Here is a 25,863-nt window from a genome sequence, read left to right as displayed (position 1 = left end):
CAAAATATAGATTTAAAAAGCGTTTCCCCCATGACGGTTACACTTTTACTATGAATTCACTTATAGGATTTTTTTGAATTGTTGAGTCCCTCATGCAAAATTGCATGCCTCTGGTTCAAATAGTAATCAAAAACAATCAAATATAAGATATGATTTCATTTGATTTACCAAGCATGAATGACAGTTTAAATGAGGGGCTGTGGCTCCCTCTGGTGGTCATCTAGCTGTAGCAACATGGACCATATTTTTGCATTCACAACAGGTTTCTAACATTAATCATAGCATTCATAAATTATTAATAGGCCACTTTTGGGTGGCCATGTTGTAGAAATGCCCGTGCTTACCTTCCTGTTTGGCATTCTAGCAAAAAAAAATTAAAGCTCTTTGGTGCATGATGGAAATGTTGTAAATCAAAGCCGTTTACATGTGAATGCCTGACTAATAAGAACTCAGTAAACAATGTACACGCAATTTGAGGCCAACAGATGCAAATATATATATATTTAATATATATTATATTAGGCTATCTCAAGGATTCAATGTGCAGTTAAACGTCTTCACACTGATAGAAGCGGGAGTCTCACTGGTGCAGCCCACTTAAGATCAAAGTGCATGTGCTGTATGTGCCCGATGGTGTAAAATGAGTTTGACATCCCTGGCCTAAAAACTATTATCTACACCATGTCTAAAAAGATGTAACGTTATGCTGACAAACTGTTAAATCGATATATTTGAGGAAGACCTGGAAACCCCAAAGGTATTCTCATGAATCGGTTATAAAATCATTTCTAGCGCGATAACTAGCTATCCAACTATGAGTACATTTATTTATTCATTCATTCATTCATTAAACTTAATATTTCAAAGCTACTTATAAGCTTTAATACTAATACTCCAGTTTTTATTAAAAAGGAAAACCATGTGCTTTCGGAAACACGAGGAAACTTTAAATACTACGTCATAGTTCGCCACCTCGTGCCGTCTCCGTCCAATCAGGGAGCGGACTGAATTTAGCCAGCCCTCCTTCTGCAGAGAAGCTTTTGACGGTGGCATGAGTAAATTTTAATACCGAAAGTATTCCCGGCTATGTCCGCCGCCGAAATGGCTTCTGCGGCTTCAGAAGAAGCACCCGCGCTAAGCGACGAGAAAGACGTACCGACGGTGGCCACAAACAACGGCAATGGCGAGGAGAAGGAAAATGGCCCTACCGAACCGGAAACGGAACAGCCAGACGGTAGCCTAGAGCCGAAAATGGAAGCGGTGGAGGCGGAGGTTGGCGAGGAGAAGCCCGCTGCAGATTCAGACAAGGCCGCGAGCGAGGTGGTGTCAGACGACTGTGTTTCTTTGGGCGACAAGGAGGTGACAAATGCTCCCGGAGAGCCAGAGCCAGTAACGGAATCACAGCAGAGCCCGGGAGACGGTCACAGCGAACCTACCGGCGATAGCACGATAAAAGATGCTAAGGAGGAGACGGGAGAGGATAGCCGGAGTTCGGGGACAGACAGCGAGAAAAGCAAAACTGTCAGCGAAGATGGAGATAAAGCCAGCGCTGGTGGTGGGGAGATGGGTGACAAGAGGCGGGCGAGTGTGGAGATATCATCCTCGGATGGTGAACCCTTGAGCCGTATGGACTCAGAGGACAGGTTGGTCGGCGGAATAACTCTTGTAGTGTAGGTGCTGTTGTAGTACCCACCCACCCAAGTAGTGACTGAACGAGTGCAGGATGGCAATCCAGTCTTTGTTTTTTAAAGTTGTCTGTTTTTAGTGTTAAAGTTTAAATCTCACATTTAAAGGTAAGCACAGAGGGCCTTTAACCTCCAGCAGCTGGATGGGAAAAACAACTTTTCAGTGGCTATTCAGATCAGTGTGAAGTGTGGGGATGTATCTAATAAAAGGTTGTTAATGCTGAACTAATCAAATTGTAGCCACTTGAAATTTTAAACCTTATTTGTTTTGCGAGAACACTGCTGACTGTGAGCCCTTTGATGGAAGCACAGCAAATTTGTAATACTATGCTAAGAAGCTATGTGTACCGCACTCATTAAGTTGATTTGGCATGAGTGTTTGTGGCATGCATGGAAAATCCCTTTCAGCCCGAAGGCTTTCAAGCATAGCAAGTATGTAATATCAGCACCTGTTCTTTATGGCTGTGCAAAGCCATCTTTGTTTTATAACTGTGACACTGAATTCCTCCTTGCCCTCTCCTCTTGCTCAGTATCAGCAGTACCTTGATGGAGATGGAGAGCCTAGTATCCAGCGGGCGCTCCACCCCTGCCATGATGAATGGACAGGGTAGTGCCAGCCGCTCTGGAAACAAGTCGATGGCTTACCAGTGTTGCTGGGACCTCTGTCCAGAGTGCTTCAACTCTAGTCCTGATCTGGCAGAGCACATCAGGGGGATTCATGTGGATGGGCAGAGAGGAGGGGTCAGTAGACTGAAAAGTTTTGTAGCCTAGTACACTAGTGCCCCTTTTTGCTCTAGCTCAACACTAACTGCGAAGAGAGCCAAATCACAGTAGAGCAATTTTCTGTAATTGGACGACTTTAATTTAAATTTATAGTTGGCCATTTTCACTTCATCGCTTCAACACCCTGGCAAATCTAAAATAAAGGTCATCTGAATCCTTCTTTTGTTAAAGTGAACTGCATAATTCATTTTCTTACTAATTTCTAGTGACATCCAGTATGCCACTGCACACTCATAAAGCACCTTATGTGCCTATAATCTGATTAAAGTGAATGTTAAACTGCTTTTTCACCAAACACTGGATCCTTTTTTTGTAAGCAAAGTAAATAAAATTTTTGTTGCCACTTTTGTAACAAAATTACTTTTTTTTTCTATATCCCATAAATCAATTAATGTAACGTTCATGCAGTTTCACAAGTCATACTGACATCTTCCATCTGTTGGCGGAATTTGAGAAAAGGTTATTGAAAGTTTTATATTTTGTAATTAGTTTTTACTTTTATTTCATTTTGACTTTAGCTTAGTGTCAGTTACCTTCCAGAGTGGATTTTCTTGTTTTAGTTTAGCTTTTGCTGTTTGAAAATCTTTAGTTTTTATTAGTTTCGATGTTAGTTTTAGTCTTTGTAATTGTTTTTTATGTATGGAGGGCATATGTCAGAGGCAAGATTTAGGAAAACCAACAAAGGCGTTGCAATAGAAAAATCTAACTTATTTTAAAGCAGTTGACTCACACTGCAGACGTCAGGCAAGTTGTAATAGCCTTTTTTATCAAACTAACAAATACTAATGATATTTTCTCTATGTTTTCATATTACTTTTAGGTCATTTTCCAAGTTCCCAGTCGTGTGTTTGTTTTAATTTGAAAGTGTAGTTTTAAACCCCAGCCTTAAAAGGCTGATGTTATTTTTTGTCTCGTTGAACTAAAATGTTTCTTACATCTAATTTTCGTTTAGTTTTAGTTAACTATAATAACGTTGGTCTTTAGATAACAGGGAAAGTTAGGTTTAGATCATTTCACACATGATCTTAAAAAGGCCTTTCTTCAGGAGTCTTTATCCTCTGTTCAATATTCTGTTATGAACTATTTTTTCTCTCTGTAATCTCTTTTTATTTTGTCATGCTTGCCTGTCTGTGTTCCTCAGGTTTTTGTGTGTCTGTGGAAGGGTTGCAAGGTGTATAACACGCCATCCACCAGTCAGAGCTGGCTCCAGAGACACATGCTGACCCACAGTGGGGATAAGCCCTTCAAGGTAAAACCATAAATAAACTAAGACTTAATGTCCCGCTCTTCTCTTCATTGTCTCATTATCCTTCATAGTATGGGTAATATCCTGACAGGGCCATGTGTTTTTCTTGTTTCTGCTTCTCTGCTGCAGTGTGTAGTTGGTGGCTGCAATGCTAGTTTTGCTTCTCAAGGTGGACTGGCTCGTCACGTACCCAGTCACTTCAATCAGCAGAACTCCTCGAGAATGTCTGGTCAGGCCAAACTCAAGGAGGACTCCCCTTCTAAGGCCGGACTCAACAAAAGGAAGAAGCTCAGGAACAAACGCAGGTGCTCCTTACGTACGTACCTTACAGGCGCACGCACCGATCTTATTCCAAAATGCTTCTCATTGTGCTTTTCTCTCCTTTCTGTGTTGAAAAGGATTACAACCTGAGCACATTTTTGAGGTCGCGCTGTGCTTGTTTTGCTTCTAAACTCCCACATGTCTTTGTTGGAAAAGTGAGAGCTGGACCACACACACAAACACCAACACAAACAGGAACTGCTGCCAGCTAGACAGACACACTTTCCACATGGCAAAGTGCTGCATTTCAGTAGGAAGTGTTTCATGTAAAAGTGTAGTTTCTCAATGCTTGGACAGGTACAGATCACTACCTCGTTGCAGGGTTTGCCTTAAATGGCCTGTTTATGCATTATGCAGGTATTATTTTTAATTTCTACACCTCTGTTTGTCTTAATTCTCTAAACAAGAGGTAGTTTAACAACACATGTACAACATTTTCAGTTTTGTAACCTTGGATACAGATGTGATTTGTGCAGTAGTAAACCACCCATCCACCAAGAAATATTGAGTCTTTAAGAGTCTTTTGTCAGGAGTTTTGCATATTCCAGTCAATTTGTAAATTGTGTATGCTTGCCATTATTACCAACTATTAATATATAAAACATACTTTTCTTAAATGGCAACTAGATTGCAATAATATGGATTAAGAAAATCCAAATCTGAACTGAGACATTTGACCTGTATTCTAATGCAATCGAAGGTAATATTCTGCCGTTCACACTTTCTGCTGATAGTCACCTACGCATACGTTCGCTGGTCGTGAGTCATACGTGGCAGTGGTTTCTAAGCGTTTAAGGTTTAGCTGAGGGAAAAAAAATACAGTTACAAAATCCAAAGTTGTGTAATAGTTAATAATTGCCATATTTTCCTTGTTTGGTTGTCAAATCAAGTAAAGGTATAAAAATTTCCTTTCTCCTAAATGTATACTTCTGGTGATTTTTTTCATAATAATGTTTTTCCTTTCAAAGACTGCAGAGCGCTGTGTAAGTATTTTAGAAAACACGATGATGACAACTTCAGATGTTAAGAGGTCAGAGTTTTCTTTCTACTGAATTGTGTCACAGTTATTCAGAGAAACTAAAACAGTCATCTATTGTGTGAGTGCTGTAAAGTGTTCACACTGCATTTTCGCAGGAAATGCACATTTTTCCAGTTTCATACAGCTTTCAATTGAGAGCTGTCATTTGTTTAACTTGTATGTAGAGCTGGGCGATATGAGATTTTTTCATATCACGATATGTTTTTTTCATTTCAGGCGATAACGATATCTATCACGATATAAGCCAAATAACTATATTTGTAAGATTTAAATGTGCCGTTGCTCACAAGTAAAATGTGAAATAATCAGCAGCTTGTTTTTATTTAAATATTTATTTCCCATAATAAGTTCAACAGGGTAGATGTACTTAAGGAACATGAGACTTTTTCAGATAAATAAAGGCAAATATTGCAAACTACACAAAAGGCAGCCGCTAAAGCGTTTAAGTTTCAAAATAGAACAAACGAAACAGACTAAATTGTCAATTCCACTTAGAAACAAAATATTAATTCTAAAAATAAATCTTAGTTTGTTTTACAGAAGAACAGACAAAACTGACTAACTTTTGTCAATATCAAATAAACTGAGAACTAAAAGGAAATTCTCAATCTCTCCTTGTTGTATAGCTTAGCTTTTCAAACAGTTTTAACAGTTACTTTAGTCTGACAAAAGCCGAATGACGAATTAGCGCTTCCAGTCAGAGACTGAGGCTACGTCCACACGTACACGGGTATTTTTGAAAAAGGAGATTTTCCTTTTTCGTTTTATGTGTGGACGGGATTATTTTTTAAAGGCAGAAATGAAGGAAAACGCTGCTATGAACATGCCAAAGCAGCAGGTGGCGCTAGATTCCTAACCGTGCAGAAATGTTGGCCAATCAGAAGTCTAGAAGCCTCGGTGGGAAAAAGTAAACAAAGCTGCGGCATAGAAGCAGAACCGAGTCGTATGTGTGGAGGGACAGTAACTGTGTGTATATGTAAGCATCTAAACACTGCAGAGAGTAGAATTAACAGTAACAGTATTGTAGAAATTCATTTCACCGAAACAATAACGTGGCGCACAGTGTGACGCATGCACCAGTTTATTGTATTTCCAGACTTGCTTTCGGCACAATTTACAGTGCACGCTACTCTGTTTTTTGTCAGACTTGAAATAGCCGAAATACCTTCACACTACGGAACTTCTATGGCTCTTCCGTTCGACAATCTCTCCGGCATTGGAACCGTCATCTGTTTTCTCTTCGGTCACGCTCGGTTGATTTTTCTAGTCGGCACACTCATTTCCTCCATTACCCGCTGGCTGCTTCCCAAACAAACACACGTGCGGCTTGGCACTTGTGCTGTATGTAACAAGTCACGCGACGTGACGCTGCGGCTGTGATTGGTTCGGCTCTGCGCTACTTAGTTTGGATTGGCTGACCTTTTTTTTTATTTTTTTATTTTAAGAGGACAAGAGCGGCGAGGTCTATCGCGATAGCTTAATTTCTCTATCGAGTAAAAGTTATATCGCGATACATATCGTTATCGTTCTATCGCCCAGCTCTACTTGTATGGGAGCTGTTGTTACAAAAGATTAGTATTTTTCAGCTGTGAGATGATTGGGGGGCCCAAAATTGGACAAATGGTTTTATATAAACGTGTGTGTACATGTTTGGGACTTTGACTTTACTCCTGTTTTCTGCCTCCCCCCACCCCCCACCCTCCAGCGAGACCCCATGACTTCTTTGATGCCCAGACCATGGATGCCATTCGGCACAGAGCCATCTGCCTCAACCTCGCCACCCACATTGAAAGTGTGGGCAATGGCCACAGTGTTGTCTTTCACAGTACGGTATGTGCTTGACTGAATGTCTTGTAGTTTTTCTAGTGTCTTTTTTCCATTTTAATGGGTTTACACACAACGGGGGAGGGGGCGGTTCAGAGAGAGCAGGCTTTCTCCTTTTTTATGCTTTCCTCTTCTTCATGTCCAGCTTTAATTGGCCTCTTGCTGTGTTTGTTAAAGACTGGAAGAGTAGAGAGATTAAATCAAACACGCAGAAAGGGAAATGCATGTAAAATATTACGTTTGTTTTAAAGTTAGACCAGAAACAATTTTGGCTCCCTCTGGTCATATCTAAAACACTCTTTACTTATGTAAAATAAAAAAATAATTTACAGTTAAACTGATTTCCTCAAAATATCCTGATGTCTTAAAAATGTTAGTGCTAAGACTATTAACCACTAGGAATTCATTCACCAGATTGAAACACACTTTTTGGGCACACTGCAGGCCGCATTATTTGGAAAATAAAGCCATTAAAAATGGTTTAAAAATCACTAACAGCACAAAAATGGTAATGGCAAACAAAGGCAATAAGAATAGCTTTTTTGATTTCAGATGCAAATTTGTATGACTGACATTTGCTCATCAGCTATTTGTATGAGAATGAAAAAGCCTGGTGGCTGTCATGGTCATATGTGACATGGTTTAGAGGTCCAGTTCACAGCTTTGAATTGGCAGAATTAAGGCCTTTGTCCATACGCCTGGCAGTCAAAGCAGAGACAGACTTCATTTTCAGACCTATCAGTATAACTCTCGGATGATACATTAAAAATAAAATAAAAGTCACTCAGTTGTTGTGAAGGGAGAAACGACACATGGAGAACAAACAGTAAATGTGCTTTTTCGCGTTTTTTAGCTGTGCGTTTGCACATAGTTTTGCTTTGGGGATTGACTTGCATTTGGCAGTTAGAGGTACTGCAGTTTTGGCCTTTCAGAGTTAATTTTTTGTGTCTTGGAAGTTGCTACTTTAGATCAGTGTTGGTCAAGTTACTTCCCCAAAAACATAATCCCGTTACTTTACTGATTACTTATTTTCAAAAGTATATATTACTTAGTTACTTTTTAAAAACACGATTTACAACCTGAATAGGTTATAAAGCGATAGATCTTTCAGCCCAATTCTACTTTTTCTGCATAATCTATCATACAAAGTGTAATCAAATGGAAAAATGTCTTTTTAAATCTCGTTTTATTAGTTTTAATCTTTTAACTTTATGCATCAAGCAAAAATTTAATTATATGCAACATTCTCTGACTGGAAGAAATTTGTTTAACATTTAAACCTATTTTCTGCACATTCCAGCACATAAAATATTTTGTTTTTTTGTGTGTTTACACTCAGTCTTTCAAATAGATGCCAGTAAAACACAGCAGAAAATAAAGTCAAAGACTCAGCGGTCCTGTTGCTCTATTTTCACCTGTAAAGCAGGAGTGGCATAGGCGGAGGTTTACCCTGGTGCAGGTGTGCCGCGGTCAGTTGAAGAATCCGCGAGTTTCTCTGTGAGTTTCCCATTACGTCATTGCACACTCGGTGCTTGCTTGGAAGTTTAGGGGTTTTTTTCGCTGTAAAAAGAAGTTTTCTTCCCACGCACGGTGGACGCTAATGTTTTTGTCACTTTTTATGGAATCAAACTCAAAGTAAGGTCAGTACTTCCACGCTTTAAACGCTGCACGCTCATACTCTCTCCCACAATCGATATATGATCCACTGTTGATCTGCACACAGCTGTTGTCACGAATATCGCACTCGCTTACGTCATTGTCATGAGACATTCTCGCAAAAAAATCACGGTCTTAGTAACGCAGCGTTCCTACGGGAAAGTAACGGTAATCTAATTACCGTTTTTGCAATAGTAATCCCTTACTTTACTCGTTACTTGACAAAAGTAATGGGATTACAGTAACGTGTTATAAGTTATACACCCTTACTAGTTGGTCTCCGGGTTCTCGCTACTTTTGTATGTTAAAAGTCTATTTCTTATATAATTGGAACAGGACTTGATTTCTCTTGGCTCAAAATAGGCCCTTTGTGAATGAGTGCAAATGTACAGCTGATCAATGTACAGTTAAGGCACTGAGTTGGTTACATAATTTTATAGAAATTTGAGCTTTTTGCTGCCATTTCTAATGATTTGATAAACCAAAAAATCTTTTACTCTATAATGCAGTAAATAAGAAAACAAGGTTGGAACGCTTGTGTGTCAGAGCACCAAGATCAAATAAGATAAAGAATATTTTCAGGAAACACAGCTGAACTTTCCCAAAGTCATTTATCCGAAAGAACACATAAGAAATTAATAACATTTTCAACGATGGTTTAGACCTTCATCATCATAATGAGCAATAAAATTTGAAGCTGACTTTGTCTTCAGCGTCATCTAAATCTTTCGTCTTCCCTTCAGGGACACCAATAAAGCTGCTCGCTTGTAAATTTATGGCACTGTAATGTTACTTTTTGTACATCCCACATATTTATTTATTTATTTATTTATTTATATATATATATATATAGCAGATTTTTTTTCCTCTTTGCACTTGAATTGAACCTGTAGCAACAGCCCAAGGCCTGATGTTGTTTTTCTCTAAATCGGACTTCACAGGAAAGACAATTGGTGTGTTTTATGTGTGCAGCTTTCCCCATTTTGAGCCTTGTGCAGAATACATTATTAATGTGTGGTAAAGTGCCCTTTTCACCTTAAACTGGAGCCACATGTGAGCTCTCATAGGAAGAAAAATCTTTTTTTCTGACAAAAATTCCTTAGATAAATGGATTTTCTGTTAAGAAAACTTAACTGTAGCTGCTATTCTAATGCATTTCCACAAGGGAGCACTCTGACTCCAGTTCAGATTGAGTGATGTGGTGTTCTTCAAAAAGATTGAGGGGGGGGAGGAGTAAGGATCATCTGCTGCCTAATCCTCTTTTGTTCACATGGTGTACATGAAACACACACAGTCCCACTCCTTTCTCGGCGCAGTCTCTCTTTACATTTGTAAAGCAGCAGTTTTCCTGCCAGTGTCAGTAATTCTGTTTACACTTGTTATCTCCAGGCAGAAATCTATTCTATTTTACCGGCCTGTACCACTCTAGCTATGAAATATTTCCATTTGACATTTTCCCAAAAAGATATAACAATTCTTAAAAGCGTTGTTGTAGAGCATCACCATTGGCTGATCAGAAACGGGAAACAAAATGTCTCCCCTTTGGCCTCTAAATAAAACCAGCCTTTCTGAAAAGGGTTTTAACCACCATGAAAAACACACAGGTGTAAAAGGGTCGTTTAAAAATAGAGCCCGGTTCTGTTAAAATGTTTGTTTCGGTATTAAAAAGGGTATTTTGTACAACACATTTGCAGTTGTCTCAGTGATGACAACAATGATTCATCCAGTGTAATTTTTTGTGATGTTAGTAAATGAGCACACAATAAATCACAAATATGTAAGCGGTACAGTTCAAAGGAAAAACAAACAAATCTGGCCAGTTAGGTGCACATTAGTGTGTACACCCCTAAACTAATACTTTCTTGATGTACCTTTTGATTACTGACAGGGGTGTTTACACTTTTTGTATTCACTGTACCTCTTTAATGCTTGCATGTCAGCTATAGCAACACCCAGCCCTTCATTATTTGTTAGATTTTTTTGTTTGTTTCTTTTTCTGTTTTTTTTTTTTTTTTTTAAGTAAATAATTGATGCATAAAGTGGGTGCAGCTGAGGAGTATTTTTACAGGACTCCTGTTCAGCTCTTTTCTCCTTTGCATTGCCTCTATAAACCTCAACCAGTCAGCTGCAGCAGCCAAGAATTTAAAGACAGGGAGGGAAAATTTGAAGATAAAGCTTGGGAAGAGGTTAAGAGAGGTAACTATTTGGACACAGAGTCAGAAGGAGGAAGAACCAGTCAAGGGAGGGAGAGTAACAGACTTGGAGAGTGAGGACAGGGAACAGGGGTTAAGTGAAGGTTAGGGTCATGGAATCGGAAGGAGATCTTGCCAGTTGGGCATAGATTTTTTTTCTCTGTAATCCCTGAAGGATTGTGGTGACGGGCTGCGATGCTGAGTTAGACCCCTGGCCCCAGTGGACCCTCCCAGGCCTGGGGTTATGGAGCAAAGCCGTGGGGGGTTCTGTGGAGCTTGGCCAATGGGTCTGCTGACCTGTTGGAGCAACTCAGTCATGTTTATGATGGGATATTTTTGCTATTGCACCAATCTGCGTCATCCACAGCTTGACCCCATGACACTAGACAGGCACCCAGTTTTAGCAGGCCTGTCCTCCCCCAGCTGGATTCCTGCAGTTTTCACTGCTTTGTTTTGGAGCCACATTAATATCTGCTGTTCACTCCCTAAGTCCTCCTGCTCTCTCTCCCTCCCATTCTTTTACTTCCCCCTCTCTTACCGTCCTCCCCTGGGTTTATAGAGGATTAAGATCTGTCCCTTAAAGCACAGACCATCATCATCAGACCACTCAGCTCACAAATCACTTCATGCTGCTTAAACACAAGCCCACTTCTTTACATACATGTTCATGGCCCTTTCAAGTGTAGGCTTGGCTTGTGATTATTAACCTGGTGCTACAAGGTGCCTGAGGGCATAAGTTAGCAGCTATGCATTTTTAAATAAAAAAGCAGTAAAGCAGCTGGTTAGTGCACTGAGTCTTACCCGCGGGGCTTAAGACACTCAAGTAGGGCTCACTCCAGCTAGCACAGGAGTTTGACTCTCGTATACAAGCCCTGCTGTTGTCTCTGAGAAACTGTTCCTCTCCATGTGAACTGACGAAGCTGGAGAGCTAGCAGATAAAGGAAGAGGGAGATAAGCAAGAACAAATGAGATACAGTGCTTATTTATGAGATGTGACTAATAGTCTGAAAGGAGTTTTTACATCTTCTGAGGACTAAGTTAGAAAGTTGGAAGAGGCACATCTGAGAGCATTTTAAGTAGAATCCAGTTAGCAAAGAGGTGCAAGTCTGTTTTGATTGTTTGTTTTTGCTTGAGTGAGATATAATATCGGTAGGGAAATGTACTGGGGCAGCACGGTGGCACAGTGGTTAGCACTGTTGCCGCACAGCAAGAAGGTCCTGAGTTCAATTCCAACATCAGGCCGGGGTCTTTCTGTGTGGAGTTTGCATGTTCTCCCCGTGTTTGCGTGGGTTCCCTCCGGGTACTCCGGCTTCCTCCCACCGTCCAAAGACATGCACTTAGTGGGGATAGGTTAATTGGATAACCCAAATTGTCACTAGGTGTGAATGTGCGAATGAAAGTGAGTGCGAATGGTTGTCTGTCCCTGTATGTTGGCCCTGCGACAGACTGGCGACCTGTCCAGGGTGTACCCCGCCTCTCGCCCTATGACAGCTGGGATAGGCTCCAGCGCCCCCCGCGACCCTGAAAAAGGATAAGCGGAAGCGAATGGATGGATGGGATGGATGGAAATGTACTGTATCACTTTCTCCTATAATATATAAACAGGTGCTCCAGACTTTTTCCTCTAATTTGAATTGTCAGAAACTGCTAACTACGTGGGGTCATTGGGGTGGCTGGAGCCTATCCCAGCTGTCACATTCTGAACCGGTCAGCAGTCCAACAGAGACAAAACGCAGAGCGACAGATAACCACATGCTCTCACAGCCACACCTGCGGTTAATTTTAGATCGGGACTTAACCTTTCATGCAAGTTTTTGGGAGGAGAGACCCCCGCTGGTACAGGGAAGACTAGCAAACTCCAAAACCAGTGCTTTGTGAATAATAATGAATATTTGAAAGTGACTTAAACTGGCAGTTATCTCACGGCTGTTTGCAGCTGTGACATTTACAGACTTCCTGATTTATATCACTGTATGTCACATTTCAGTGTATCACACTGTATCACTGTGATACCATTTAGAACTGCCTGTTATCACGGGCAGTGTATCGAGATACGATCAGATGGTAAGTAACTCTTTTAATTCCCCAAGCTATTAATCAATCACCCTGTTTTAGGTGCTTTGATATCCCTCCTTGTGTTTGTCAAGACTTGTGTGTCTGCACACTGTATTGCAGACAAAGGGAACATGGTTGATCTGCCAACTTGGCTGCTGTTTGCAAAGCGTCTAGCAGACAAATGTTAAGGCACAAGTCCAGAAACAACAAAATTAATCTCACCTAACCTAGCCTAAATAGTCCTCGTTTCATTTTTTTGTTTTGCTTATTTTAAAGTTAATCAGTTTATTACAGGTCATGTTTGTGTCCTCCTTGCTTTCCTCAAAACATCACAAAGGTGGAGGAAGATGAAAATACATAATTTGTCAGATTATCCATCAATTAGCTGTATCTGTTTATCATTGAGGTTAGTGGGATCTCAGATAAATAAAACAGATTGAAGCTACTTAAAACACAAAAATCATGCGTTTTGTGAAATGCAGGAGCCGTTGTAAGAGGAGGAGAGCGAGTCTTGCCTCTGTCTCTGTGTCTTGTCTCAGTGGAGCCTGCTCCTTCCTGTCCTCAAACCAGTTTCCATCAATGCCAGAGCTAGTCCCTGGAGTCACAAAAATAATCTCAAAAATTCATGTGCGTAAGAGAAGTTCTTCACATGTGAGCTCATTCACAATCCTAAAAACAGACCCCCTCAAAAAAAAGGCAATTGACGCAAGAGGTTATATCTGTGGCTATTTTTGCCTCTCCTGGTTATTTTTCTTGCTTTTCTTTTCCCTACTGACAATATTTGTGAATTCCACACCAGTTTTACTATAAACCAACACAGCATGAAAGATGAAATGCTATGCATGAAAAGGGCTAGATAGGGAGGAAGTCTTGTATAGTCTCAACTGTATTTTCAAAGAAGAAAAGCCTTGAAGTTTGTAGCTGCAGTGGCTGTGCAAAAGGTTTGTATTGAAACCAGAAACCAAAGCAAAAATGAACACAGGTTTGTGATGCAAACATTCCTCTGTAGGAGTTGGTCTCCGCTAAACGCATTCCTGCCTAACGTGTTGAAGCTTTCGGTTGCGACATAACCCGCAACAGGAGCAGTGACTTTGTGACGATGGAAATGTCTCATGTGCTTTATCTTCTGTCTGAATTAGTTTCTTGGTCTTGCAGTGTGTTGCGGGGCATAGAGCACCCTGAAAATAGAAATCTCACTGAGCTCTCACATGCATTATTAAGACCGGCTGATGATTACACTAACAAGCAAAATGAGCACTGAATCACTTGGTAGGATGTTTGAAGCATGTAACCGTATTATTCATTAGAGAGGTGAGGCCAGAAATAAGACGCATCTTTGAAGCCTTTTCTCCACAGATGCGAGAGAATGCTGCAATACAGACTAAACCCGATACGTCTGTGCTCATGTAAAGCAGCAAAAGGGGCTTGAAATGTAAAGGTTAACAGCCATTTGGGTTAAATTATATTCCTGTGTAAATACTTTGTTCTGAATCTTCCTTGCTGAAGCCAGCTTAATATTTTGTTTTGTTTTGTTCCTCCCATGATTGTCTGTGTAGGTGCTAGCCAAAAGGAAAGAGGGGTCTGGCAAGGTCAAGGTTCTTCTGCATTGGACACCTGAGGACATGTGAGTAAAACTTTTCCTACATGTTATTATAGATCTGCATGAGCATTTGCCTTATATTAAATAATATACAGGGTGTAAGCTTTCGATTTCATAGTGCTTTAGTTCCTTAGCTGTTCACTGGCAATGATCGAAACACATACCGTTAGAAAGGAGGGATTTGTGAATTTCATGTGGTTGCCAGTATGTAGTATAACGACTGCAGTGTCTCCAGGGATGGGTTTGACTATCGTATGGATATATGCCACGAGTCTGGAGGGAGACACATTTTGTAAGCTTTATATTTAGATATGTATTTTAAAATTTACTGCAGGCTTCTATGTCCATTACTTTCAAAAATATATCCTTTTGAAATGGGATGCTTGTTTTTGATAGACTGTGTATAAGCCAAAAAATAAGTGCCAGCATGTTTTAAAGATGTTTTGGCAGGCCTCCTCTGACTTCTAAATTGTGAGACTATTCATGCTTCAGGGGCGTCTGTATGAACCATCTTGGGTTTTGAACTGAAACTGAACCTGACACTTACATGTCTGCCTTGTAAACGGGACAGTCTTTAAGTTGTTGTAGTAACCTTGTCGTGCAAATACTTCTGGGTCTGACTACGAGATGAACTTATTCACTAGTTTAACCCCACTGAGAAGGAGAAGACGTGCACTCTGACATTTGTTAATAATTAATGTGGAATGTTAAAAAGTAATATACTTTATTTCTATAGGACCTTGCAAAACTCAAGTTACAAGGTGCTTGGGGGTAATGGTCTGCACTGATATAGTCCCATTTATCCTTGTTTCTCATTCGCACACTTGCACACTAATGGTGGCAGCGCAGCCATGCTCACCTACCATCTGATTTGGTGTCTTGTCCAAGGGCAGGTTTGCAGCATACTTTACCACCTCAGCCATGGCCACACAATAATAATAATTTATACTAATATTTGTAAGCCATAATATGTAAATGTAACCAGTGTACAACAAGGCAGCTCAACACCTCTTGTACAAACCTCCACATCTGTAACAATCCAAAGACTGAACCACTTGTACAAAATTTACCTCTTTGAGCTGTAGCAGTTTGTACGAGTATGTGTCATCCAGCTGCACATGCAGCGATCTGGGCTTCCTTCATGTCGGGGCTTGTTATAAATCTTCCTTACTTGGCTGAATGAATGGATAAACTTGTACTAAGCCCACTGAGACTTGGACCGTTCTGCACAGTCATCACCCGTTTAAATGCCTTTTGCCGGCTTAGCCTTCCTGGGCTCAGTCCACTGGAGGTGAACATTGGAAGCAAAAAGAGAGAGAGCTTCACAGAACTCTGTGATTGTCAGTAGGGCTTTTGCTCACGGGTAGATCCAACCAAACTCCCAACTCTCCCACACTCCTATTAAAGGTTTTGACTGAAAGGCATCTGAAAATGATCAGAATGCCGACTGAGAAAGAGAACAAGGATGACTAGAGATAAGCGGGAAAGAACTAGAGAAACAGAGAAGGAAGGGGAGCGAGAACAAGGTCAGTGGTGGCAAAGAAATAGTTTGAAAACAAAGGGACCTGGCAAAGACGGGAGTACTGGCACAAGTTTGCAAATTCAGCTGTCTGCTAAAAGCTTCCAGTGAACAGACTGTAGAAAAATCTTTATTCTCTGATGTTTCTGCAGTCCATCCTCCTCTTCTTTCCTTTTCCCATCTCCGATCCACCTCTACAGCCTTCTGCTTTCCATGCATGTGGGAGTTTAATCTAATGTGGGGAGAAATAATAAGGGAGTGGGGAAAGGAAGAGAGAGATGAAGTTTGGTGATTAGGAAACATTTCTCAAATTAATTCCAAACAGAGAGACAAAGATTGAGATTGATGCTGAGACCCCAAAGACAGATGCGGGCAGAATAGATGAGGAAAAGAATAGGAGGGAGAGAGATGGGAGGAAAGTGAGAAATAGGAGTGGGAGCAAAATGGCTGTGGGAGTGAGAAATGTGAGGAAGAGGCAGAATGAAATCAGAGGGAATGAATGATAGGGAGGGGATTTAACAGAAAGATGGAAGGCAAGAATGAGACGCCTTGGTTCATGCAGAAGAAGGCAGTGGTAGTACTGAGTCATACATTTGCCTTGGGCCAGAGGAGTGCTTGGGTCATTAATATGGATAATTATCCCATTACGGAGGGGGGTTACAGTAATGTCTTAAGCCGTGTGGTTGTGAGGGTGGCTTGAGTACCTCTAAACAGATGAAAGTTGACCAGGGGACCGAACTAAGTTTGCTTGTACAACATTTGCGAGGCTGTCTTTTCTATTAAGTTTAGAGGTGACTATTTTGCCACCTCTTGTTGGATAAAGTTCTTTAGTCTGTCAGGCTTTCTTCTTACAGAGGCACATTTTTTAGTTTACATTGATTTTCGGGGCACATTTACCGGTTTGTAAAACAATAAATCTATGATTTCAGACAAGAAGCTTTTCATCCATAGCCAAGAACCTGTGCCAGGTCTCGTTAACTAGCAAGAGAAGTAAGAAAAGAACACTTGATCTCATTCGGCCTCGTTCACTAATACATGCATAGAAATGTTCTTACCCTGCACAAGAAATGAAAGCTCATGAAAAACTACCCTTGGATTTATTAGACTTGCACACTGACCACTGTAGTCTTACCGCCACACATATGTTTGTGAGTTCAGAATAATTTTAAGTCAGTCTGGCCTTATTTCTCTTTTTAAGAAAGCATATTTACCTTGAGGAGAAGTGGAGAAAGTGGTGAGGATGTTGTAAGAACGAAGTATGCTTTCTCCCAGCTAAAAACTGGAAGAGAAGACAAGTTGGAAGTCAGAAAAGGCGCAAAGTGTTTCCATGGGAGTGACAATGAGGTCAAAACAAAGTGAACTGACGGAGGTGCCTGATATCTTTTCCACTGACAGGCTCATTGTGGGTCTCGGGGGGAGTTTTGACACTAAGGTAATACGAAATACAGACTAATAGACCAAAAGAAAAAGAAACCTGGTAGAGAGAAAAGAGCAGCAGATCAGCCCGAAATGAGAAACACTCAACAATGAGTGAAAAACATGTTATCACATCTGTGGGATAGTGCAAGGAATTAGACTGTAAGTGATGACATCACTTATAGGATGAAAAAAGTCACAGCACACACTGCCTAGTTTGTGAGGAACTGTAAATGATGATAAAGCAGACAAAGTGTCGAAAGTCACTCCATCATCATTTGTCCTACACACATCTGAGGCGGCTCTAAATGTGTAATTTGGTAGAATACCCTAAGGATAAGGAAGAATGTAAGCATATAGGCTGCAATGTGCATGTGTGCACATATGTTTCTCAGCCACTGAGTCAATGATTAGCTGTGTGAATGTGGGAAGTCATGTTTATTAATGCTCAAGCTAACCATTCACTGTGTGACTGACACTCATTAACTCCATTTGGATTAATGAGTAACTGATTAACATGAGCCATTATGAACTGAGATTTACCAGCAGTTCACTGAGGAGGAAAAGGGGGATGGGAGGGCTGGGAGAGAGAGCGAGAGAACCATAATTGGAGTCTAATCTTTGATGGATGGGTGAGTGGATTCCCCTGCACGCTGTTGATTGCTTTTGAATAACTAACACTAGAATACACAGTCACTGACAATGAACACCTCCAGCCACCGAATCTGTCCTGCACATAGTTATGAAAAAACTAGACGGAGCTTATATTTCCCAACATGGATTTATCTCTTAAATGTTTATGTTTTTTTCCCCAAATTCAAATTTTTTTTATTGCTTTGTTTACTTTTAGGCAGCTGCCATACAAGCTAGTGGAGATCTAACAAAAAAGCAACAGTTTCCAAAAGAAGCACCTTTAATATTTATTCTAGTCACTTAAGCAGAAACAGTTTTATAAAAAGGAAAAAAAAAAAGGGGGGGGGGGGGGTATTCACTGTGTAGAAAAGAAAAAAAGTGTAAAATTAGATTTTCTTTTTTTTCCCCTGCTCTGTTTTCAGTCTGCCCCGGGGAACTTTGTCACAAGTTTGCAAGAGTAAGCATGCAGAATTGTCTCTAAATGTACTAAAGATCAATGTAGCTTTGATCTATGATGTCTGACTACATTTTGAAAGCGCACTGGGGGTATTGTCTGGTGGGTCTCTGACCAGTTACTTCTGCACCATAAATTTTGACACGAGGCAAAAGAATTAATGCATAAACCTGCATCACTGCTATTTCTAAGTTTGCTTGTGAAACTCGAGCTGCTAATTTGATCTGATAGGAAGAAAAAGACCGTGTCAAGAACATCCACTTCCTTCCACGCATTCTGTCTGTAGTAGACATGTATGTAAGCCCCCCCTCTCTCCTCTCAAAAAAAAGAGAATAAATTTATTTTTATTTTAGGAAAAATTAGTGTGAATGTCCATTTGATGTAACCTATGCTCTATTTACTATGAATGGGTTTTTCCTGGCTGAGAGTAGAGTAGGTGTGACTTGACTCCTTGGCAGTAAGCATAATAGAGTGAAGGAGGAGGTTATTCTTTGAGCATTTATCATGTTTGATGGGTTTGTAGCATAAACCTATTCGCTGGAACGTTGAAGGCAATATAATTACACCGCAAAGCAAGACACGAAGTAGGCAAGCTTCATGTTACTCGTGCACGGGAGAGAACCGGACAAACGCCGTTCCTTCGCTTGGCCCCAGTTGCTCTCGTCCGTTCTCCCGTATCACTGTCCTTTTATTGAGGTTACATGAATATGCATAGGTTCATTAACATATGACGTCTACATACACAAAGAGTACCGTGTGTGTGTGTGTGTGTGTGTGTGCTACTGCTGATCAAAGGGTCATAAAAGCACACAAGCAAACATCCTTGGTCAGGAAGAGGGTAGACCCCCCCTCATCCTAGATAACACAGTAAGGAAGTCTAGCAGTTCATTTATACACAAAAAGCACTTAAACTAAAACAAATGTAACTACGTTAATCCTACCATAACAATTAAACAAGGTACGAACTTTCCCATGCTCCCAGTGTGGAATGCACACCAGGCCTCTGTAGCCTGTTAAAGATCACACAACTTATCACTACACAATTGATTATACACTTCTAAGCATCTATGGTTAAATATTTCTAAGCATAAATGAGTAAATGTTTCTAAGCATAAATGACAATCAACAATACAACTCTATCAATGTTGATTACATTTTTTTTTTTTTAATTGTTAAACTGATTTTGGTTAGCACTGTTGCTATTTTTACCAACTAGGTCTTGGGTTTGAATCTGTGGTGTAAACCTGACTAAGCAAGGAGTAACGTGATCTCTGGGAAGACAAAACGCATCTAAAATCTCAGAATTTCAGAAGTTTGAATTCGTTTTTAAGAATATATAAAAGTATATTGTATTTTAAATAGAACCGTTCCTAAAGTATTGTGGTGTAAAATCGTAATAGGAAGTTGGGGTGCCGATGGGGTGTAGCCTCTCTTTAGGCTGCAGTGAGTTTTATAGTCAATGAACCGGCTTTCTGAGCCTCCTGTTCTTTGTAGTTTATCAGGACACTTCATATAAAGCCATTTAATATTTTACCAATCTGATTATACTCTTTAGTGGTTTATGATAAACCTTTTGCTTCTGTCACCACTGGGAGCTTCAAGGCCTGGAGCCAGCCATCAATTCAGGGTTGAAGACGAGCTTCACTCTGGCAGGCGTTCCCCAGTAGCTTTCTCAACAGAGGGCCTCCCGCACAATATACATTTCTGGCTCATAAAGACGCGAGGCAAATAACCTTCCCAATTCTCCTCCTGAAAATAAAACAAATCCATTTGTCTTTATTTGGTTTATGTGACTGAATGGGGTTTTTCGATCTTTTAGGGCTTTGAAAATGTGCACGTGTGTTTGTGAATGATATGAGCACTTTGGGAGTGTTTGTGTGTGTGTATTTTCGACACGTGCAACATGCTGCCCCCACTCCCCCCAGTGCAGCCTTCTTATGCATTTCCCAGACACAAGGATATAATAAGTCATCAGTACCACAGCGCACTTACTGTGAGATGTTTACATGTGTAAGTACGAGCACACACACACAGGTGTTTACTGCATTTTTAACACTCCGCAGGTCCACCTCTGTCATTTGAGGTTTGCTTTGGAGAACGACACTAACTCAAGAGTAATCCAAACTGTAAAGCTGCTTTGAAGGGGGCTGTTTCTTGTCGTATCTCTGCCTCTTCTCAGCTTCCTCTTTCTTCTCTCCCCACCATTAAAGGGGATAGAGGGACTTTGTGCACTGCAGAATCAAAAAGGAAAACAACTTAGCATCACACTTCTTTACTTTTTTCAAACTTAAAAAACAACAACAACCAAACAGACAGCATATGCCCTTATCATTTGCATGAGCAAGCTATGTTTTTGCATGATTTAGGGTATTTTGTAGTCCTTTGCAACCACACACTTGAGCAAAAGCATATATATACATTATGCAGCTAGCAGCACCTTCCAGGCACTTAAACATACCATAAAAGGGTTTTTGCAACCACTGAAGTGAATCATTTTACTTTAATGTGTGCCATCCCTGCCTCCACTGCCACTTCATTTTGCTTTCCCTCCTTCCATACTTTCCTGTCCTTCATTTATCAGTTTTGCATTATATTTTCTCTCTTTAGTTCTTCACCTCTACCTTCAACTCTGCAACATCTGAAGCGATACCTGCACACCATAATGCTGAATGGGCTGACTAGGCATGTGAATGACTGATTTGGCTTGGTGACTGCATGCTTGCCTAGCAGCCGCCTGGTGTGTGTGTGTGTGTGTGTGTGTGTGTGTGTGTGTGTGTGTCTCTGGGGGCTCCTGTGATGACGCACATAGTGACGGGGGAACGCTGGGGGTGGAGACGGGGAGGTGGGGGCTGTAGGAAGGAGGGGAAGCGCAGCAGACTTGCTAAGCTCTTTGTTTCTTTCTTTTGCACCTCAACTTGCCACGCCATTACTCGGCACACTCCCATACTGTGGGTGCAGTAAGGTGCTACTGCTCAGTTCAGCATTTAATATAACACACTCTCTAATTGAATTTTAAGGGGGAATATAATCAGTCTGTTGTCATTGTACTTCTAAGCCAGTTTTTCCATTTTGTAGTAAAATTTGCAAAAGAAATCACTGACACATACGATCTGATCATGCAAATGAGAGGAAGGTACACTTTTTCCACCCTTTGTGTGTGCTAGTCTGGTCACTTGTGCACGTATGTCTGTTTCTGTGGTTTGGTTCCTTATAGAAACATACCTAGTCTTCAGAGATAGGTGTTAACGTGTTCATTTGACTCACTGAGGCTACATCTTTCCCACCCTGCTCCGTTCGACCCTACTCCCACTCCGTCCTCGGTATCCTCATCTTCGTCTTGTAACCTTGAAATCTGACCACATGTCCTCTTTCTGCATGTGTGTGCTGTCTCGCAGACTGCCTGACGTGTGGGTGAATGAAACAGAGCGATCTCAGCTGAAGACTAAAGTGGTGCACTTATCCCAGTTGCCACAGGACACAGCCATGCTATTAGATCCCAACATCTATCGGTGAGTGTGTGACAATGCCAGTGACCTTTTTGTTTGCATGCATGCATGTCTGAATGCACAATGGCACAGTGCTGCAGATCGGTGTTTTACTGCAGTCAAATACATGGGTAAATATTACCTAATTAAAATGACACTTGTGTGTTTAAGGTTTTTGCCTGCACAGCTATGTGTATGTGAGAATTTCTGCAAGTAGGTCTGTCAGGTTGTTTGTGTCCATGTGCTTTACCATTCTTCCAGCAGGTGGCACCAACTCATGATTTTAGCAGATTGGATTCAACAACCTGATACAGAGAAAACACGTTTTGTGTTCCTTGTAAGGCGAAAAACATTATCTGTTGTGCAGGCTGGTCAGAGAGGTCAGCTTTTGGTTAAAGTACAGATGCAATTTTCTGTTACTTGCATATATGCAGATTGCATTTTACTGAGCAACTGATAAATTCATAAAATGAATAATAAGTTGTTAGTGTTGCTCTCCACATGACCCTGTTTTTTTTTTTTTTTTATTTCTTTTGATTTTTAAAAAAAATGGAACTTGTCACAATACAGTTTTAATACAGGAAAAAGTAATTTCCTGCTGTTGTGCAAATGCAACTCAGTGGACCACGTTTTCTGTCTTCAAGTGCACCACACACCACTAAACATTAGCTATGATATTATTTGAATCCTGCACAGCTCTTCTAGACTTGCACTCGTCACTGACATGAGAAAACAAGGGTAACTTTATGGCACCCCATAAAAGTCTGAAAATGAATCCTGAAAGAGGAACAATGTGCCTAAAATAACAAAGTGGTCATCTTACCAGAGATATATGGCACACAAGTGTGCTAATCAGCACACAGGCTGGCTGATTTTAATTAGAGGTGAAGGCTCAGTAACTGCAGAGGCTGCTGCTGGACTCTGGTTTCATAGTTGAATATAACCGTCAGCACCTAGCCAATTTATGTCAAGGTTGTCCTCGTGCATGAAATCCCAAAACAAATGTTGTAGCTGCTGCTTATGGCAGCAGATATTATTTGTTTGGACTCCTGTTCATGTATATGAGATGGAATAAAAGACCGTCATAGTGGCAGTGCTTCCGTGATGAAATGTATCCGCCTGAAATCAGCTCAAGCACACGAAGATTCTCTTGAAAAAGTGTCTTGATGCATGCTAAATCGTCCAGGTAAGGATACCCCACAGAGTTGAGTCTGTTCATCTGGACGTAGTGTTTTCTATCTACAACGTTTCTCCCACTAAAAACGCCACGTGCAGATGAACAGACTCAACTCTGTGGGATGTCCTAAAAATGTTTCTTTCTTTTCAGAGCACTTCCTCAAAAGCGTCTGAAGCGCAGGTAAGCTGAACATGTTCAACATCGAGGTGTTTGTGAAGTATAAATAAAATCATTTTAAAAAATGGATTTTAGACACTCTCTACTATATACAAAGGCATGTATGTTGGTTCAAAGCCAACTAGTAGTCATGTTAATCAATTACAGCAGGTACACAAGTAACTTTAATAGGCTATTAATGTGAACCTGAGCTACAAACGAACAGTACAGGACTTAAAGGAGCAACTGGATAACAATATATTTTATGTAGTTTACTTACTACAGCATCATTAATATACACACACACACACACACACACACACACACACTGTTTATACGAATTATTTTAGTGAAGTATTTAAAGTGGGAGCTTTGTGGAAGTTTGCAGCAGCAACAATGTTTTCAGTGACGTGCAAAAAGTCTCAAGACACGCTTAAAACATATATGCGTGAATCATTAAAGTCACATCAGACTCTTGTGTGAAGATGAGTGCATGGTTTTTGAAGTTCACCGTGGTGTTGGTGCGTGTATGCAGATAAGACAGAACTGCTGCCTCATTCTTGCTCGCCACCTCGGCTGTTAAATACACATATGCAGTTGAAATGTCTTTTTTCTTCTCGCTGTGACGTAGATCAAATGATGCACTGACGATAATGTTCGTGCGTCTGCAGTGTTGCTACCCGTGGCTGTGACTTCCCTGTAGTGAAATATCATTACAGAGGATTACTTATCGCCCACAGCTCGGCAGTTCCTGTGTAGCATGAAGCCAGTTAACTGAGAAACAGGCCATTTTGAAGCCACAGCCTTTGGCAATTGTTAGCCTCATTCAAACATTAGCTCTTATTTGGACTTTGTTTATTATTCCATTAATTGACCGCAGTAGTGAAGTACATCCAAAAAAGGAAAAAAAAAAAGCACTAAAAGCTCTTAATGTAAAGAAGTCAGCTCAGTGTCTGAACACCGAGGATAGATCCAGTTTTTTCTTACTGAAATCTCTTTGCTGGCAGATTAAAAACTCGAGTCTCCATCTCTATTTCTCTCCTGTCTTTGTGCTCAGCCTGTAAGGGGTCATCTTTGGACTTGATGCTTAAGTTGAAGTTCCTGTATGGGACGCTCTTCATCCGTCTCTGCTGAATGGGGGGAGTGACATGGCGATAAAAGGAAACAGGCTTTTCTGCAGTTCTCCTTTTCCCTCTCCAGCTTTGTATATAAAATGATTGTTGTAGCCAAGTGTGATGTCAAATGGGACTGAAAATTTTTAAAACCTTTGTGTTTAACAGAAAATGAAATGAATGTTGTTGTTTTTTTTTAAACAAGAACCAAACATATTAACTCCAAGTAGTGTAAAAAAAAAACTGCAACAAAAAACCTGTTTTGTGCAAGCTTGTCAGATAACACAGCATCATTTTATAGCTGTTTTGTGTAAAATATTTATCCAGATTTGTAACTTATTTTTATACCTTGAAAATACTGGTGTACTGTGGATTTCTGTGAAGGTTTTGAATAGAACCGTATTTACTGTGATAATATATGTAAGCTGTCACCTGTAGGGATACTTGGAGATTTTCTAGTTGTAATTACGTTGTACGTGACGTAAGTCTTAACAAATTATCCTATTTATAGTTACTGAATGCAGTACTGTTAACTATGTGTGCGACGGTGAAGAGTGAGGCTGTGCCGGTCGTCAGACAGTTCAAATGGTGTCTGGAGCAATAGGGACACTACAGTGTAGCTCTTAATCTCACCCAATCTGTAGACAGCGTGCCAGAAAATAAAAGGCAGGCATGTAAAATGTTTAAATTGCAGCAACTAACGCGGCCTCCTCTTCCACAAGTAACACGAACTGTATGTATCATAGTTGTTAAATGTTCATTGATTAACATTACCGCTATTTAAGCACTCAAGAAATATTGGTAAGTGTTTTCTACGTAATGTTTGAAATTAACTATTGTGTTTGTAATAAAATTGGGGAAATGATGTTAATGAATTGAACTTGTATCTGTAATGATCCAAATGGCTACATTGGCAATGGCGCAATCCACTGTTGCGTGGCTGTAGTGGAGTGTAAGTTCTTTAAGGGTGTGCTGGAGGGATTGGCTTTACTTGGCATCCATTAGCAGAACAGCTTTGGGAGCATGCTGTGGAGAAGCTAATGACTGGGCTGGCAGAGCAGGGCCACTGCCAGCCTCAAATGTTGGTGAACATGCCTGCAGAGAAAACAGAGTTCAGGGAGAGGTCTGCTACAGTGTGGCTGTCCTGCTCGTCAATATTTCATGCACTGGTCACACATACAAAATTCTTTTGGACTCCAGTGCCTGAAACAGTGTGGCTGAAGGTTTGCTTTTGTGAGCGTTTCTAATATCTGCAATGGTCTGTTGAAGCTTATAGAAATGTTTATGGCAAATGATAATAATGTAATGTTCTAATAATGTAGGCAACTCTGTGTCAGCATGAAATCTTCATAGTCCCACTGCTGGACCAGTTTACATTTTTGGTACTAATATGTGAACCTTTTGATACGGAAATAAATAAATGTTTGTTTTGTTTCTTTGTGGGTCCTTTCTTCTGTGTGTTCTTAGAGTCAGTATTTTTGTGGTTTTGCCTCTGTGCAGATCAAACAAT

At 40.5% G+C, this 25,863-nt stretch overlaps 1 protein-coding gene across 3 annotated transcripts; it reads left to right on the top strand.

Annotated features, from left to right (window-relative positions):
* Positions 1-988: 988 nt before the first annotated feature.
* On the top strand, positions 989-25,792 carry aebp2 (AE binding protein 2; the record flags this gene model as incomplete). 3 transcript variants are annotated; one of them, XM_080876013.1, is made up of 9 exons in its annotated part: positions 989-1,643; positions 2,216-2,426; positions 3,610-3,717; positions 3,844-4,030; positions 6,780-6,904; positions 14,358-14,425; positions 21,819-21,932; positions 23,236-23,265; positions 24,299-25,792. In XM_080876013.1, exons 1-9 carry the CDS (start codon positions 1,087-1,089, stop codon positions 24,303-24,305), a joined length of 1,407 nt encoding a protein of 468 aa, XP_080732139.1. In that variant the 5' UTR covers positions 989-1,086. The 3 variants fall into 3 exon arrangements, with proteins under 3 accessions (XP_080732139.1, XP_080732140.1, XP_080732141.1); XM_080876014.1 differs by lacking the exon at positions 23,236-23,265; XM_080876015.1 differs by lacking the exons at positions 23,236-23,265; positions 24,299-25,792 and having other exon boundaries at positions 21,819-21,936.
* Positions 25,793-25,863: the final 71 nt, after the last annotated feature.

Source organism: Rhamphochromis sp. 'chilingali', assembly GCF_963969265.1.
Source record: "Rhamphochromis sp. 'chilingali' genome assembly, chromosome: 2".
NCBI lineage: Eukaryota > Metazoa > Chordata > Actinopteri > Cichliformes > Cichlidae > Rhamphochromis > Rhamphochromis sp. 'chilingali'.
This window is presented reverse-complemented; position numbering and strand designations above follow the sequence as displayed.